The sequence below is a fragment of the Dendrobates tinctorius genome, unplaced genomic scaffold, assembly GCF_039654945.1.
Source record: "Dendrobates tinctorius isolate UK_male_01 unplaced genomic scaffold, ASM3965494v1 ptg000016l, whole genome shotgun sequence".
In the NCBI taxonomy this organism is placed as follows: Eukaryota; Metazoa; Chordata; class Amphibia; order Anura; family Dendrobatidae; genus Dendrobates; species Dendrobates tinctorius.
In genome coordinates this window covers 30,326,574-30,343,945 of record NW_027361684.1, presented here as the reverse complement: position 1 = coordinate 30,343,945, position 17,372 = coordinate 30,326,574, and the positions used below count along the sequence as shown (strand labels likewise).

The window sequence follows — 17,372 nt, the reverse complement described above, 5'->3', positions numbered from 1 at the left end:
AGTTAAGTCTCAATGGCGTCACCAGAGCTGTATATTTTGCTCATTATACTGTGTGGAACAATATATGGGGCTCATTATTCTGTATGGAGCAATATATGGGTCCAATATACTGAATTGAGCAATATATGGGGTTCATTATACTGTGTGGAGCATTATATGGGGCTCATTGTACTGTATAGAGCAATATATGAGGTTCATTATACTGTACTGTTTATTCACTGTCTGTGAAAGTGACAAATGTACAAAGCAGTATTAATGACGGGGGCATTTTCATTTATGGGATTTTTAATTGTTTTGTTTGTGTTATATATAAATAAAGCAACATTATAAAGAGGAAGAAGATTTCGGTGACCCCAGAGATGAGTTATGATTTATTGATTGCTTTATTATATACTGCCCCAATATCACCATGTTCCTGTCTTCATACATAGTGTATATTCTATATCAGGGCATATATAACAACCTTCATCATTAGTACATGTAATAATACTAGCCACTGTGGCTACATAACATCACCATCTACAGCCGGCCACATGCTCATTGCATGGTATAAATGGCAGACCAGCACCAACCAAAGTGCCTTATACCAGTGCCAGTCAGGACCTCTGTATAAGTGACTGTGCCATCACGTATCCCCCGCTCACAGTAACCACATACACAGTACAATATCGCTATAAGGCTCCATTCACACTGTACGTATCACTGCCAATGACAGCTGTCCGGTCTGGTGTATGGCTGTTTTGGCAAAGTATATTATCCCCTCTTCGATTCTCTATTGGGCACCATGAGTAGCACTGATATGGGAACCATCTTACTGATAATGGTAAGAGGTAATAATTGGTAGAAAGTGTTGGTTATACAGTGGCATTTAAAAGTTTGGGCACCCCTAGTCAAAATTACTGTTATTGTGACCAGTTAAGCAAGTTGAAGATGGAATGATCTTTAAAAGGGCTAAAGTTAAAGATGACACATTTTCTCAGTATTTTAGGCCAAAAAAATTATATATTGTCATTTTTTACATTTTAAAAATTACAATAAGGAAAATAGGCCAATGTAAATGTTTGGGCACCCTGCATAGTTAGTACCTAGTAGCACTCCCTTTTAAAATATCACAGCTTGTAAACGCTTTTAATAGCCAGCCAAGAGTCTTTCAATTCTTGTTTGATGGATTTTCATCCATTCTTCCTTGGAAAATTCTTCCATTTCTGTGAGATTCCTGGGTCGTCTTGCATGCACTGCTATTTTGAGGACTAGCCACAGATTTTCAATGATGATCGAATCGGGGAACTGTGAGGGCCACTGAAAAACCTCTAGCTATCGCCTTTTGAGGTAGTCTATTGTGGATTTTGATGTGTGTGATCATTATCCATTTGTAGAAGCCATCCTGTTTTCAAATTCAGCTTTTGTACACATGGTGTTATGTTTGCATCAAGAATTTGTTGAAATTTCATTGACTCCATTCTTCCCTCTACCTGTGAAATGTTCCCTGTGCCATTGTCTGCAATACAACTCCAATGCATGATTGATCCATCCCCATGCTTAATGGTTGGAGAGATGTTCTTTTCCTGAAATTCTATGCAATTTTTTCTCCGCACATACCTTTGATCATTGCGACCAAAGAGTTTTATTTTAACTTCAACGATTCACAGGACTTGTTTCTAAAATGCATTGGGCTTGTTTAGATGTTCTTTTGCATACCTCTGATGCTAAATTTTATGGTGAGGGTGCATGAGGGTTTTCTTCTGATGACTCTTCCATGAAGGCCATATTTGATAAGGTGTCTCTGAACAGTAGAACAATTACCAAAACTCCAGAATCTGCCAAATCTTTCTGAAGGTCTTTTGCAGTCAAGTGGGGGTTCTGATGTGCCTTTCTAGCAATCCTACAAGCAGCTCTCTCTGAAATTTTGCTTGGCCTTCCAGACCTTATCTTTACCTCCACTGTTCCTGTAAACTGCTATTTCTGAATTACATATTGAACTGAGGAAAGGACAACTTGAAAACGCTTTGCTATCTTCTTATAGCCTTCTCCTGCTTTGTGGGCCTCCACCATTTTCATTTTCAGAGTGCTAGGCAGCTGCTTAAAAGAACCCATGGTGGCTGCTTTTTCGCACAAGGTTAGAGGAGGCTAAGTGTTTCTAAACCTGTGGAATCTGCATCCGCTGGCCTTTCCTAACATTGAGGGTGAACAAGCCATATCCCTTACAGGCTAATTAAGGTCTGAAACCTTGGTCAAAGTTATCTGAGCACACAAATCTCCAAAGGTGCCCAAACTTTAGCATCGGACCATTTTTCTTTTTGTAATTTTTAAAATGTGAAAAACTTACAATGTTTTTTACTTTTTAGCCTAAAATACAAAACAAATGTGTCATCTTTAACTTTAGGCCTTTTAGAGATCATTTTATCTTCAACTTGCTTAACTTTTCACAATAACAGTAATTTTGACCAGGGGTGCCTAAACTTTTGCATGCCACTGTACAGAGAATATAAAAGACCAGGAAGAGTTTACAGCTCAGTGTATACTGTACATGGGCATACAGTAGTGCCGGATGGGTGGCACTGGGGGTAAAAGGTGCGCACCACTTTGGTGGAATAGACACTTGGAAGAATTGATAAAGAAAAATGTGACATGGAGGAAATATGTGATAAGATAGATGGAAAAACTAATAAAAATACTAACTTTAGAGGACAAAAAAATTATAGTTATGAAATGGAACAATGATGAAACACACAGAGTGATTAATAATATAAAAAAAAACACTGGAAGTCGCCATGAAGTTCTCTACCGTTCCTCTGGCCTCTAAACTGTCACCCATGATGCCCACATCACAGTGTATGGGGCAGAGCAGGGCCAGGAGCCGCTGCCTGTCAGGTGCCACCTGAGAGTTCCGTAACCTCTGACCTCTGGTCACCTGCACACGACCAACTGCCGTTTACTTTCAAACTGTTGGCTGAAGCGATTGGACTGAGGTCTACAGATTGGAAGAGAATACGGAGCATGGCGACTACTGGATGCGGAGAAGTGAGCGAGGAGAAGAAGGGAGGAGGAAAGAGGATGAGAGAAGACGACAGCGTGACCGGATTCAAGAAGATCACGAAGAAGAGGAGATGAGTCAACAACGGATTGGAGGAGCCAACACCTGGATGCAGTAGAGATCCTGGATCATCCAACCCCTATGCCAGGCTTAACATCAGCAGCTTCAGCATCCACCAGGTCTTGGGTAGAGGCGCCTTTGGCAAAGTAAGGCCTACAGATTTTTTAATTTATTGGAAATCTGAAGTTTTTATTATATCCCCAAGTATTGCTCTGTTATCAGCCATGTCTTGCTTTGTTATTGCTTATTGTAATGTTCTTCTGTGAGATGACCTATAAGACATCACCATAGATAGGTTTAGTGCTGATATAACGTGGTATTCCTCTATACTACAGGGTTGATCTTAGGGGTCACAGATCTAGGGGGCAGGGGACATTGTTTTATTTCCATGTCATCAGCAATATCAGCTCCTATCAGGCTGCCATATTGTATATACATTGGTCTCTGTGTTTTTACGAAATCTAGATAGACAATGATATTTGGACCACACTAATGTCTACTTTAAGCATGACAGTTGGTGCCGATAGTACTCTATGAAGAGTTAAATGCAGAACTCCTCCCTCCTACCCAATCTGTTTTACATAGAATATTATCAGCACCAACTGTCATCTCCTCTCAGTAATGTAGCAATCTGTCTTTAATTAATATAGATTTTACCTTGAAAAAAAGAATTTTTGAATTTTTAAAATTGTAAATGAGTCCTGGTAGAGAAAGAAGGTGATTTTTCTGATCAGATTAATTAAAAAATGCTTATTTTCATGTGTATTATTGATTTATTGGCAAGAAATGATGATTATTCATTAAGACCTCTCCATAGCCCATCCATCTGCTCTTCTACATGGTCCTGATTACCAGCAGACTGAGCGACCACTCAGTTTTCTCATCTATCTTGTGCACTATAAAATCCAGATCATTCCACCCCCTGCAGACACCTTCTAAGTATTCTCCATTTGTGTTTTTAAGGTGGTCCTGGCATCAGTCCCCGGTCATAACATCAATGTGGCCGTCAAAATGATCACCAAAAGGGACAATGAAGACACCATCATGAGAGAGCGGCGGATACTCCTGGCAGCCAGAGACTGCCCATTCCTATGCCACCTCTATGCCGCACACCAGTCTCAGCACAGGGCATATTTCATCACGGAGTATCTGTCCGGTGGCAGCCTGGAGGATTTAATCAAGATGTGCGGCTGCCTGAACATCGGCAATGTGAGGTGAGAGAGCAGAGAATAACTAAAACAGAACTAAGAGGATGGGAAAAATCCTGAGGTCAGAGTGCAGCTAGGGAAGCACTGGCAGAGCATATATTTAGGGTGCTGGATGCAGGAGGTGGGGTGCCAAAGTATTTGGGGATTGTTAGAGAAGGATTTTATGACGCTGATCTTACACTGTTCTCTCCATCAGATTCTACACAGCAGAGATGGTATGTGGCCTCCAGTTCCTCCACAGACACAACATCGTCCACCGGTAAGCAGAACTTTCCTCCTCCTCTCTGTCCCCTTTACATGATAGAGATATGGCCCCCAGCTTTCTTGGTGTCCTGCTGCCTATTCTCGCTGATCTTGTAGTGACCCATTTTCCATTTCTTGTATCACTGAACAGATTTCTTATTTTCTTTTCTTATTTTATTGCAGATAAAAAATAAGAAACAACAGCACAGGCAAAAGTAGGGAGCAAAGCCTCCCAGGCACATACCAGTCCTTATGGATAAAAAAATCAAAAAAGATGGAGGCAGCACACCATATGAAATATTAGAAAAAAGTGTTTTTTAATAGCCCATGTGGCGATGTTTCGGTCTCAAGTATAGACCTTTCTCAAGCTTTCCTGGTGTCCTGCCGCCTATTCTAGCTGCTCTTGTAGTGACCCATTTTACATTTCTTGTATCACTGAACAGATTTCTTATTTTATTTTCTTATTTTATTGCAGAGATATAAAGCCGGATAACATCATGCTGGATGCAGATGGCCACATCCGCATCATCGACCTTGGGTTTGCCCAAGATGGCGTATCTTCCTCCAAAAACATCTCTGGAGTGACGGGCACTTTCCATTACATGGCCCCTGAGGTGCTTCATAGAAAACGATATGGCGCAGCAGTGGACTGGTGGAGCCTGGGGATTGTGGTGTCCAGGATGGCAGCAGGACGATCCCCATTTTACAACGGCCCTGTCAAGCAAATGGCTTTCAAAGCTATCATCAATGAAAAGCCAAAATTTCCATCTTGGCTTGATGCTGACGTGAAACATCTCATCAACAGGCTGCTGCGCAAAGACCCTCAGACACGCCTGGGTGTGAGCGGGAACATCCGAGAGCATCCATTCTTTACCACCATCGGCTGGAAGGATCTGGAGGAAAGGAGAGCAGAGCCTCCATTTACACCATTCAGGCCAGTTCTGGAGAACCACCATCTGCAGTGGCCGGAGCACACAGTCCTTCACCCCGTAGCCGGATTTACGTACATGTCACCAAGCTGGGCCCGGTAAGGATCTCCTCCATCTGGATAACACTCATCAGATGCTGTTCTCACATTGTGGTAATCATCATCATCCATCTTGTCTTTTTTTCACTTTTTCTGCCAATAACTTTATGTCTCTATTTTTCTTAGGTGGATGAAAAGATCTCGATTGTGAAAGAATCCATGACCATCTGGTGAGTGATCGCTGTACACACAGGACACCTATTATATCAATACATTGTTTATGATGTTACATAGAGGAAAGGTTCATGATAAAGACCATTCCCCTAATGTAACAGAATATCTGGTAGATAGAAGATTTCATGTCTTCCTCTTATGTCTTGCAGGATGAGCCCGTGCCAACTGCCCGGAACTTCATGCCTCCTGATCCGTGCCTCCTGTCCCTGCTGCTGTACGTCACCTCGGCTGCCCTTCAACATCAACTCTCTCTATACCATCTTCTTGCCGGATCACTGCCATTGCTGCCCCAGACCCTTGACCTTACCTCCTCCAATCCTGGGCTGGATTCTGACATCCTTCCAGCCCCAGGAGCGGCCGGTGCTAACTTTCCATCTGGTGAGTTCAGGAACAATAGTCGCACCTTTCAGTCCTGGGGCAGAATGTAAGGAGCGGCCATTTTCCCTGAACTCACCTTAGCACAGGCCTGGTAAGTATCGCACCCATCACACAACACCCACACTACATGATCAGTGCAGGTCCCCACACTACATCATCAGTACAGGCACACACATAGCACTCAGTACATTTCGGCACATAGATATAGTACATAGATTGGCTATTGATCCTGGGATTTAATCCGATCGCCGGGTCAGGAAGGAATTTTTCCCCCTAGTATGAGGACAATTGGCTCATTCCTCATAGGGGGTTTTCGCCTTCCTCTGGATCTACACGGCATAAATAGGTTTAGAATAAAAGACAAATAAGTAGAATCCCACACTAGTAGAATAAGTACAAAGTTATAATAGAATAAAAATACCTTAGATTAAAATAAAAAATTAGATGTAATAAATATAAACAATAATTAGACTAAGTAAATAAAAATATTTTTTACAGGACAGTTACATTACACATGCTAGGTAGATTACACAGGTTAGGTATCAGCTTTTGATCTTGGGATTTGTTCTGATCGCCATATTTGGGGTCAGGAAGGAATTTTCCCCCCTGTTATCAGGACAATTGGCTTATTCCTCACAGGGGGTTTTCGCCTTCCTCTGGATCAACATAGCCTATAAATATATTTAGTGTGATAAATGATAAGTTAAATAGTAAGTACTCACTTTCAGAGCAAAAAAGGTACAAAAATAAATAAATAACAATAATTATTAATAAAATATTTAGTTTAAAAAAATGTTAGTTAGGTCAAGTAGAGACATAAATTAGTCCAAATATGTAAAATAATTTTATTTTTTAATATATTTTTTAATTTGCACTTACATTTTATTATATTGAGCTCGGGGAAAAAATGTTTGCCTTCCTCTGGATGAACACATCCTTAGTCTAGTTGTTCTAGTCACATATTAATGGCATAATATACATAAAAAATAGATAAATGTTTTACTTCATATCATTTATAGCTGACACATACATATGCACTTGATCCTGGGATTTATTCTGACCGCCATATTTGGGGTCAGGAAGGAATTTTCCCCCCTGATATGAGGATAATTGGCCGATTCCTCACAGGGGGTTTTCGCCTTCCTCTGGACCAACTCGGCCCATAAATAGGTTTAGTCTGATAGATGAATAATTTACACATATACATGATCCTATAATATATAATGACCCCATCTATTAATAAAATCTTTTTAACTCGTATATCTTTGTGTTGTCTTGTGAGCACATACAGCAGTGTCCCCCAAACTCCCGTCCTCATGGCCCCAACACATCATGGTGTCAGGGTATCCTTCGTATCTCTCAGGGGAGAGCGCGGCAGTTTCTGAGGCCTTTGCAAAACAAAGGAAATCCTGACACCATGATGTGTTGGGGCCGTGACAATTGGAGTTTGGGGATCACTGTCACACATGAAATAAAGCTGGATGAGCCCCGATATCGTTATTTCCTATGGAGATAAATCAGCTAATTGCTCTGATTCCTGGGAGTGTCAGGTCCGGAGCAGGAGACGCTGGGGCCTTTCTCCATTTCTGGAAATAAATGAGAACACTGAGCCGCTCTGTCCACTATTACCTCAGAATTTCCTAACAGGACAGAGAAGAATGACTTTCCTAAACCAGACAACAATTGTGATATAATAGAGGAGAGGGTTTATTACAGCGTGTCACGGCAGCTGGGAACTATTCACCTCACAGAGGATTGCCTGGACTGGAAACACTGGATGGGGCACAATAGGGGATGGTGGATTTGCTACAATGCTATCCCCTGCAGTCAGGACCCCCATATCATGGAGGCCTCATGATCAGATCCTACAGAGAACATTCGTGAAGAAGGAGAATCCCCCGTAGAAAGGCGTCCACAGCGAGAGCCATGATAGGAGCAGTTATTGTGTCATTTCCTAGTGATCTGTATCTAGGACAGCAGGATGACAACCAATATGGCCGCCATCAGGGACACCGCCAGGCTCATTGATGCATAGCTCCCAACCTTCCTGGATTCGGCAGGACTGTCCCATCACATGACAGCTTTCTACCGACTTCTATACTCACCTCTTTTACGTGTCTTCATGGCTCCATCCATAGCGCTTCCTCCTCAGGGAAGGGGCTGCTCTCTGCTCAGGGCATACATTAAATTGCACAATGAAAGAAAAAAGGATGGCACTCACCGTTACCGAAAGTAGAAGTCTTTATTTCATGGATAAAAATGCATGGGCTCGGGAGCTGCTGTTAGGAGAGGCGGAAGGCACTAAATAAAAAATATAAATGAAGTGCCTTTGCCACTCGGGGTCCACAGTGTGGTAGGTGGAGAAACCGCAGCTACGAGACGATAGAGCAATCTGGCGGTAATGTGCACAGGGTTACATGTCACCCAGGTGCACTAAGGAATCTCTGTTAAACGCACAGAGCAGATAAAGAAAATATACCAACACTGAGCCTGTTAAGAACACAGGGACTCAGCGGTGCACGAGCGGTATATGGTCACCGGAGTAGTTATAAGACGGCACTCACTCCGCCAGGACCTACCGTAAACTCTCGTGAAAAATATGCGCTGCAACTGTAGACGCAAACAACAGCTGCTACAGCAGTGCGGCGTGAGACTGGCCGCAAGGTAACAACGCAGTAACGCAGGCGCGATGTTAGACGCTAGCAAGTGTAATAGTGGAGCAATGGCGCGCTGGCGCTATATACTGGCTGTAACTCATTCCCTCACACAACCGTAATATCCAAGGAAGGGGGGTTTTAAATGAGTCATTCACCAGAACATGCATCTATCTACATACACACAGCAGCAAGTATGACTATACTAGCGCATGGCGGAACAGCCATGCGCACTTTTATAGCAAACGGGAAATTCCGGAAGTCTCCAGAATCTAAGCTAGACCAATGGAATCAGGAGCAGGACCTGAGCACCTGACTCCTGAACTCCAATGGGAGATCGTCCCACGAGCATGCTCAGAGGATGGGATGAAGGACTTAGCCTCCGGAGAGAGTTGCTGCAAAGCCATCTCCTCAGCAATCTCTTCTGCAGTGGACAGAGAGCAGGAGAATGCAGGATGTGAGGGTCTAGATTCCTGCATAGTCAGGGCAGAAATCTGACTCCTAACATTACCCACCCTCCTAGGGCCCCCCTCCCTGAACCCTCCGGTCCACCAGCATGTGCCCACCAGTGGCACAGGCCTCAGACTCGTCCAAAGGCAAGCCTGATGTCCTGGTAGGTGAAACTGAAAACCGGGACACTCGGAAGGTATAAATGGAGGCCAGGTCGCCAGGTTTCAGGAGGGACACCCGGGAGATAATGGGAGCGGGAGTCTCAAGAGAACGCCGCCGTGTATCGACGGGCGTCATCACACTCAGTCTGGGAAGGCTATCCCGAGCACATGAGCTGCATGCCCTAATAAATCTTTTCATGTCCCGAGCCCTGTGCGGCCACCAATACGATCCGGCAAAAGACTTCGTGGTCTGCATATAGCCTCGATGGCCGTCCGCATTGAACGCATGTGCCCACGCGAGAATCTTAGGCCACAAGTGAGGAGGGACAAAAGTCTCGCCGACCGACTCACAGTCAGACCATTGCGGGGCGCTGTCTTCCTGGGGAGCAGCGTGTAGATGGTGACAACCGCAAATGGACACTTGAGCCCGCCGTGTCTCAAAAATGGCGCGAGACACCTCCATGGCCCCTGGGGGAAGAACCTCTGGCTCGGGCGGCTCCAGAGGCTCAAAAAAGTTGGGAGCCGGAGTACCTCTCTGCTTGGAGTGAGCACGCTCCATACCGTGCTCCGAAAAACGGAGGTCAATACGCCGTGCAGTCGTATTACATGAATGACGAACAATTTACTTAAGGTTTCTGAATTAGGTAGTCCAGAGAGGGGAACAAAATGGCACTGCTTACTGAACCTGTCCACCACCACCCAGATACATGTCTTCCCTTCTGAGGGCAGCAGGTCAGTAATGAAGTCCATGGAGATGTGGGTCCATGGACTCTCTGGGGCGGGCAAGACTGGAGCCAGCCGGCAGGCCGATTATGGGGAGACTTAGCATGAGCACAAGTTTCGCAAGCTAAAACGTAATCTTTACAGTCCTTCACGACCGTCGGCCACCAAAAGTTCCTGGTCACTAGTCTGGCAGTATTATTAACACCAGGATGGCCTGCCAGGACAGAGTCATGTGACTCCTTCAGAACTTGTAGACGAAACGGGGCTGAAACGAACAGTTTCTGGGGGGCGTCGTGTCCGGGACCGGCTCTGAGGACCTACGAATCTCCTCCAGAAGGTCCAGAGACACGGCCGACACCACGATCCCATTGGCCAGTATTGGAACTGGTTCCGAGTCCTCAGCCTGTGAGGGGCAGAAACTCCGAGAGAGGGCATTAGCCCTTACATTTTTAGTCCATGGACGAAACGTGATCACAAAGTTAAACCTTGAGAAGAACAAAGCCCACCTAGCCTGCCTAGGATTCAGACTTTTAGCTGACTCCAAGTAGGTCAGGTTCTTGTGATCCGTGATCACTGTAACCTTGTGTTTAGCACCTTCAAGGAAGTGGCGCCATTCTTCGAAGGCCCACTTTATGGCCAACAATTCCCGATTCCCTATATCATAATTTTTCTCAGTAGGAGAGAATTTTCAGGAAAAGAAGGAACATGGACGGAGTTGAGTGAGGGAGGTGGTGCCTTGGGAAAGCACTGCCCCTACATAACCTCAGAGGCATCAACCTCTACCACAAAGGGGCGGTCTAGATCAGGCTGAATTAATATTGGGTTGGCAGAAAAACAGTCTTTTAAGACAGAAAATGCCTGAAGTGCCTCAGGCTTCCAATTAACCACGTCTGCCCCCTTCCGGGTCAAATCCGTGAGTGGTTTGGCGATCTCAGAGAAGCCTTTGATGAATTTACGGTAATAATTTGTAAATCCCAAGAACCGCTGCAGCGCTTTTAGAGTTTTGGGTTGCACCCATTCTCTAATGGGTCGGATCTTGGCAGGATCCATGCGAAACCCCTTAGCAGAAATCATGTACCCCAAAAATTATACCTCCTCAGCCATAAAAACACACTTCTCCAGCTTGGCAAATAGAGAATGTTCTCTAAGTCTTTGGAGCACAGAACGGACATGTTGCGCGTGTGTAAGAACATCAGCGGAGTAGATCAGGATGTCATCTAGATAAACCACTACATATACCCCACAGATATCTCTGAAGATATCATTCACAAAGTGTTGGAACACGGCAGGAGCATTACTTAACCCAAACAGCATCACAAGATACTCAAAATGACCAAGAGGTGTGTTAAATGCTGTTTTCCAACGGGCTCCCAGTAGCTGGTTAAAAAGATCAGGGATGAGTGGAAGCGGATACTGATTCTTTACAGTAATAGCGTTCAGCTCCCGATAATCAATGCATGGTCTGAGTCCACCATCTTTTTTTTCCACAAAGAAAAACCCAGCTCGTACAGGTGAAGGGGAGGGTCTAATAAAACCTTTTTGCAAGCTGTCTGCTATGTAATCATTCATGGCTACACGTTCTGGACCAGAGAGGTTAAATATTCTCCCCTTAGGGAGACGGGCACTTGGAACCAAGTCTATAGGACAGTCATATTCTCTATGAGAAGGTAGTTTCTCAGACTCCACTATGGAAAAGACATCTTCATAGTCACTGAATGCGTATGGTATAAAGGGTGTTTTAAGTTTAATTTGGTTCACTGACAGCGACATACAGTGGTTTTGACACTGTGGACTCCAGCGCACGATATCCCCTAGGTGCCAGTCAATAACCGGATTATGCTGGTGCAGCCATGGCATGCCTAACACAACTGGACAGGGTCGGACTGGGGTGCCTAGGGCCCACCAGGGGAATTGACTCTAGGGGCCCACCCCATGGCTACCATAAATGGTTTTATGTGTTCATTTTTTGGCCTCTCCCACTAAAACGTGTGCCTTTTAGCAAGCTGTACAGTGTGCAAAAGAGAACGCTCTCAGCCTGCTATATATCGTACACACTGTACTCTTGGCATCCTATATCACATACAGACCGCACTCTCGGTCTCCTATAACAGATACTTTCTATAAGAGGCTGAGAGTGTGGTATGTACAGTATAAAGGATACCGATATTGCGGTATGTACGGCATATTGGCCTCGTATATGACATGCAGACTGTCGTCCTCCTATTAGGCCCCCTATAAGACATACAGACTGTCAGCCTCCTATTAAGCCTCCTATGAGACAGAGTGTCGTCCTCCTATTAGGCCCCCTATAAGACATACAGACTGTCAGCCTCCTATTAAGCCTCCAATGAGACATGCAGACTGTTAGTCTCCTATTAGGCCCCCTATAAGACATGCAGACTATCGGCCTCCTATTAGGCCCCCTATAAAACATACTGAGTGTCGGCCTCCTGTTAGGCCCCCTATAAGACATACTGAGTGTTGGCCTCCTATTAGGCCCCCTATAAGGCTTACAGACTGTTGGTCTCCTATTAGGCCCCCTATAAGACATACTGAGTGTCGGCCTCCTATTATGCCCCCTATAAGACATACAGAGTGTTGCCTCTGTACAGGCCGCACTCTCTGCCTATGTACGGCATACAGGAGGATGATAGTGCGGTCTATACGGTCGGTATACTGGCCTCATATGACATATTAGGCCATATAAGAGTGTGGTGCGTGTGTATCTTATCTAGGAGGCACTGGCAGAGATTGTGATCTGTGATGCTGCATCATGTCATGTGTATGACCAGGGCCAGATTTGGGATTTGGATGTTTCGCCCCCCGCAGTTCGCCCCCGGATGTTTGCCCCCAGCAGTTCGCCCCTGGATTTTTCGCCCCCAGGCAGTTCACCCCCAAATATTTCGCCCCCAGATTTTTAACCCCGGGCAGTTCACCCCCGGATTTTTCGCCCCAGCAGTTCACCCCCGGAGGTGTGTACCCTGTTTTGCCATGTTTTGCATATATTGCGAAATATCCGGGGGCGAACTGCTGGGGCAAAAAATCCAGGGGCGAAACATCCAGGGGCGAAAAATCCGGGGGCGAACTGCTGGGGGCGAAATGTACCTGGGGCGAACTGCTGGGGACGAAACTTCCTAAAACCGCCAGATTTAGGCAAAGTGGGGCCCTAGGCCAATTTTAAAATGGGGCCCCAAATGCTAACATATTGCACATCACACAGAAGCATTTTGGTTGTAGTTACATGCGCTGAGTTCAGGACGCTGAATCAGTGTGATCGACAATATTGAAGTCGTTCAACACTTGTTTCCCGGCCTCTTTCCACCGTCTGAGAAAGAATGATGGGGACAGAACAATCACTAATAGATTAATCTGTCCCCATACAGTATCATGTTATCAGCAGCACATCTACAGTTTCCATATAATATAATGTCCCCCATAGTCCTCCATATAGTATAATACATTCCTCAGTCCTTCATATATTAAAATACACTACTCAGTCCTCCATATAGTTTAATACACTCCTCATAGTGCTCCATATAGTAGACCGCCAGTCATCCATGTAGTACAATTCACTTCCCATAGTATAATGCACCCCATAGTTCTTCATATAGTATAATGTATTCCCCATAGTCCTCGATACAGTATAATGCGGCCCACATATAACATAATGCAGCCACCCCACAGAGTATAATGCAGCCCTGCCATACAATATAATGTAACCCCCATAGAATATGATGCAGCCCCCCTCTTATAGTATAATGCAGCCACCCCTTAGAGCATAATGTAGCCACCCCACAGAATACAATGTAACCCTGCATAGAATATAATGCAGCCCCCCTCATATAGTATAATGCAGCCCCTCCATAGAATATATGGCAGCCCCTTATATAGTGTAATGTAGCCCCTCCATAGAATACAATGTAGCCCTCCTCATATAGTATAATGCAGCCCCAATAGAATATAATGTAGCCTCCTCATGGGGGGCGTGGCTATGCCGTGAGAGGGAGAGGACGCTGGTGAGGAGAGCTCCTCATAATCCTGCCATATCCTGGTCCCTAGACCTTTTTCTGGCGGCTCACCTGCTGCTGGCTGGACCTCTCTCGGACGCTGGGACCCCTTGGGCGCTTTGTGGCAGGTCAGGAGACGGATCCTGAGAGTGGGCGACGGGGGAGATAAGAGCGGGCGGCTGGTTCTCCCACGAGGCGGCGGCCATCTTGGGCGCGCAGCTCAACTGCTGAGAGCTGCAGCACCGGCTTCCCACTGCTGCACCGCCGCCGGGGAGAGAGGAGATTTGATTGACAATCCGGGGGAGCGCGAGGTGAGTGCCCTGGGAAACGGGCCCCTGCGCGGTATCCCTCTCTGCCCATCCACTCACTGCCGGCTGGCGCCATTATTAAGGGAGGCTTTGTGCACCCTCCCCCACTGCAGCTGCCTCTGTGGGACCCCCTCCCCGGGCATAAAGATCATCTGGACTGTACCTAGCTGCTGCCCTGGTAATCCCTCAAACGTCCCTCTGTAGCTTGATTCACAATTAACTGTTACCAGCCCGCTGTGATACCCATCTGTAGTGGGCAATACCTGGATTGCACACCTTAATTTGTTTTATCAGCCGCACTGCAGACAATCATGAGCCGACTTAAGGGGCCGGGAGCGGCGGAAAAATTAACGGAGTTTGCTAGACCTGACCCCGCTGAAAGTGCGCGGCACAGTAGGAGCACATCCTCTCAAGTTCAGCACAAAAATCGCCCTTCTGGGGGAGAGGAGGAGACGGATCAGGAAGAATTGACCCTTAAACAAGCGTCTGCGCAGTTGATGCAGGCTCTCTCATTGACCAGGACGTCTCTGACAGAGAAAATTGAGGATGTTTATACGGAGGTGGGGAGACTCCGTCAGGATATGCAGGCCATGAAGGGACGCATTACGGAGGTAGAAACGAGGGTGTCCAGGGTGGAAGATACCATTACACCTATGGAGGCTAAATTAACGAAGGTTGCGGGCTCCATGAATGCCTGGAAGCAAAAGGCGGATGATTTAGAAAACAGAATGCGCAGGAATAATATACGTATTGTTGGACTGCCTGAGCGCTCGGAGGGTCAGCATCCTGAGCAGTTTCTAGAGGATTGGCTTAAGACCTCCTTAGGGGACGAATTCGCCTCATTATTCGCCGTTGAAAGAGCTCACAGGGTCCCTACCAGACCCCTGCCTCCGGGGGCCCCACCTCGACCATTCCTGGCACGCCTGCTCAACTGCAAGGACAGAGACACCATCTTACGCCTGGCGCGCCTGAAAAGTCCTATTAAATTCAATAATGTTGTCATTTCCATCTTTCCGGACTTCTCCGTGGAGCTGCAGAAACAGCGGGCGCAGTTCTTCGAGGTCAAGAAGCGGCTCAGAGACAGGAACATTGTATATTCTATGATATATCCAGCCCGGCTCCGAGTTGTCCATGAGGGTTCTTCTGTATTTTTTACGGATCCGGCGGAGGCGACTGAATGGCTGCGGTCCCTTGCGGGATCCCCGGCGGGGGAGTCCTAATGCGGCGACTGTTATTTCGGATCCTTTCAACCAAAGGTCTAATTGGAGCTCTCCCAGCGAGTTCCCAGATACCAGCTATACCAGACACTGTGCTCAGTGATGGTATCCCCTTATTCATTTTCTGTTGGGGGCGTAAGACTGTACGCCTATGTTACTAGGTTCCTGCATTGCTTTTGCTTTTTCTTTTTTAAAAATTTTTTTTATGTTTGTTGTTGTTTAGATAGAGGCTGCAGCCTACGTCAAATTCTGCTATCTGTGTGGACTCTCTGCACCTGGCTCGGGCGCCATTATACACCATACTTGAATGGATGGTAATGGGTTCTGAGCTGATTTGTATGACCTGGAATGTGAAGGGCATAAAAACCCCTCGCAAGAAAATTAAGGTATTCTCACAGGTCAGACATTGCCGTCCTCACATATTGGCCCTAGTGGAGACGCACCTGACCAGGGATACAGTTCGGTGGGTGCAGAAGCCGTGGGTGCAATGGTTTATGCATTCTTTTCACACCAGCTACTCAAGGGGAGTTTCTCTGTTAATTCATAAGGATGTTCGGTGGGAGGTCAGGGAAGCCCGGAGAGACTCCGAGGGACGATTTGTGTTTGTCCATGCGCTGATTGACTCTCGGAAATATGTCATCCTTTGTATTTACAATCCCCCTCCGGCTAATATATCAATTCTCCAGAGGGCATTGAGCTTCGCTTTAAGTTACCCAGACGCACATGTTATCTGTATGGGAGATTTTAATCTGGTCATGCATAGCCATCTTGATAAATTGAGACTGGGCGATGCCCCGGGCTAATCCCAACTGTCACAATTCATGGCGGGTAGTGGGTGGCTGGATCTATGGAGAGTGCACCATCCAGAGACGAGGGAATACACTTGCCATTCCTCCACTAAACGCTCTTTGTCTCGCATAGACTACATTTTTGGATCCAGCGGTTTGGCGGCGTGGGTGGAGGACATTAAACACGGGAGCAGGGGAGTTTCGGATCATAGTCCAGTCATTCTCAAACTTAAATATGGGCCATTGACTAAAAGAATAGCATGGAAGCTGAACCCTTTTTGGCTGAAGTTGATAACACCCCCTGATAGAACGATAGATCAGCTACGTTGCTTCGTCTCGTCCCACCCCGAACCCCGAAATATCAATGTATTTTGGGATGCTCTTAAAGCCTATTTACGGGGTTGTTTATCCTCTACAATTTCTCACATTAAGCGAGTGACATCGGAGGAGGATGGCGAGATGGAGCGATGTCTGAAAGACTCGGAGGCAGCCTATATATCGGATCAATCTAACATTAATAGGATAGAATGGCTGACTGCTCAAAGGTTATATGCTCAGTACACGGACACTAAGTCGAAACGTAAATTATTTTTTGCCCGGCAGTCTTATTTTGAGATGGGGAATCAGGCGAGTAAGTTTCTGGCCTACTTAGTACGACAACACAATGCAACCAACACAATTCTACAGATCCGTGATTCAGATGGTACGTTGGTCTCCTCAACTGAGGAGATACTGAAGTGCTTTTCTGACTATTATGGCTCATTGTACAATACTAAGACAGATGTGGATGGCCCAGAGTGTTTGGACTATTTGTTAGATATAGAGTTTCCCACGCTAAGTCCTTCCCAACAGGCCTATATGGATGCTGAGTTTACTCTGGAGGAGGTAGAGGATGCCATACAAGGCATGGCCTCCGGGAAGGCCCCTGGGCCGGATGGAT

General features: G+C 45.9%; 1 protein-coding gene across 1 annotated transcript in view; it reads left to right on the top strand.

The window, feature by feature from the left end:
- Positions 1-784: 784 nt before the first annotated feature.
- LOC141078666 (ribosomal protein S6 kinase 2 beta-like) overlaps positions 785-17,372 on the top strand; it is a 28,169-nt gene continuing 11,581 nt past the window's right edge. Inside the window, exons 1-6 of the mRNA XM_073565209.1 lie at positions 785-823; positions 4,058-4,308; positions 4,499-4,561; positions 5,021-5,534; positions 5,699-5,742; positions 5,896-6,124. Of these exons, the coding sequence (XP_073421310.1) occupies positions 785-823; positions 4,058-4,308; positions 4,499-4,561; positions 5,021-5,534; positions 5,699-5,742; positions 5,896-6,124 (1,140 nt within the window). The remainder of the gene's footprint in view (positions 824-4,057; positions 4,309-4,498; positions 4,562-5,020; positions 5,535-5,698; positions 5,743-5,895; positions 6,125-17,372) is intronic.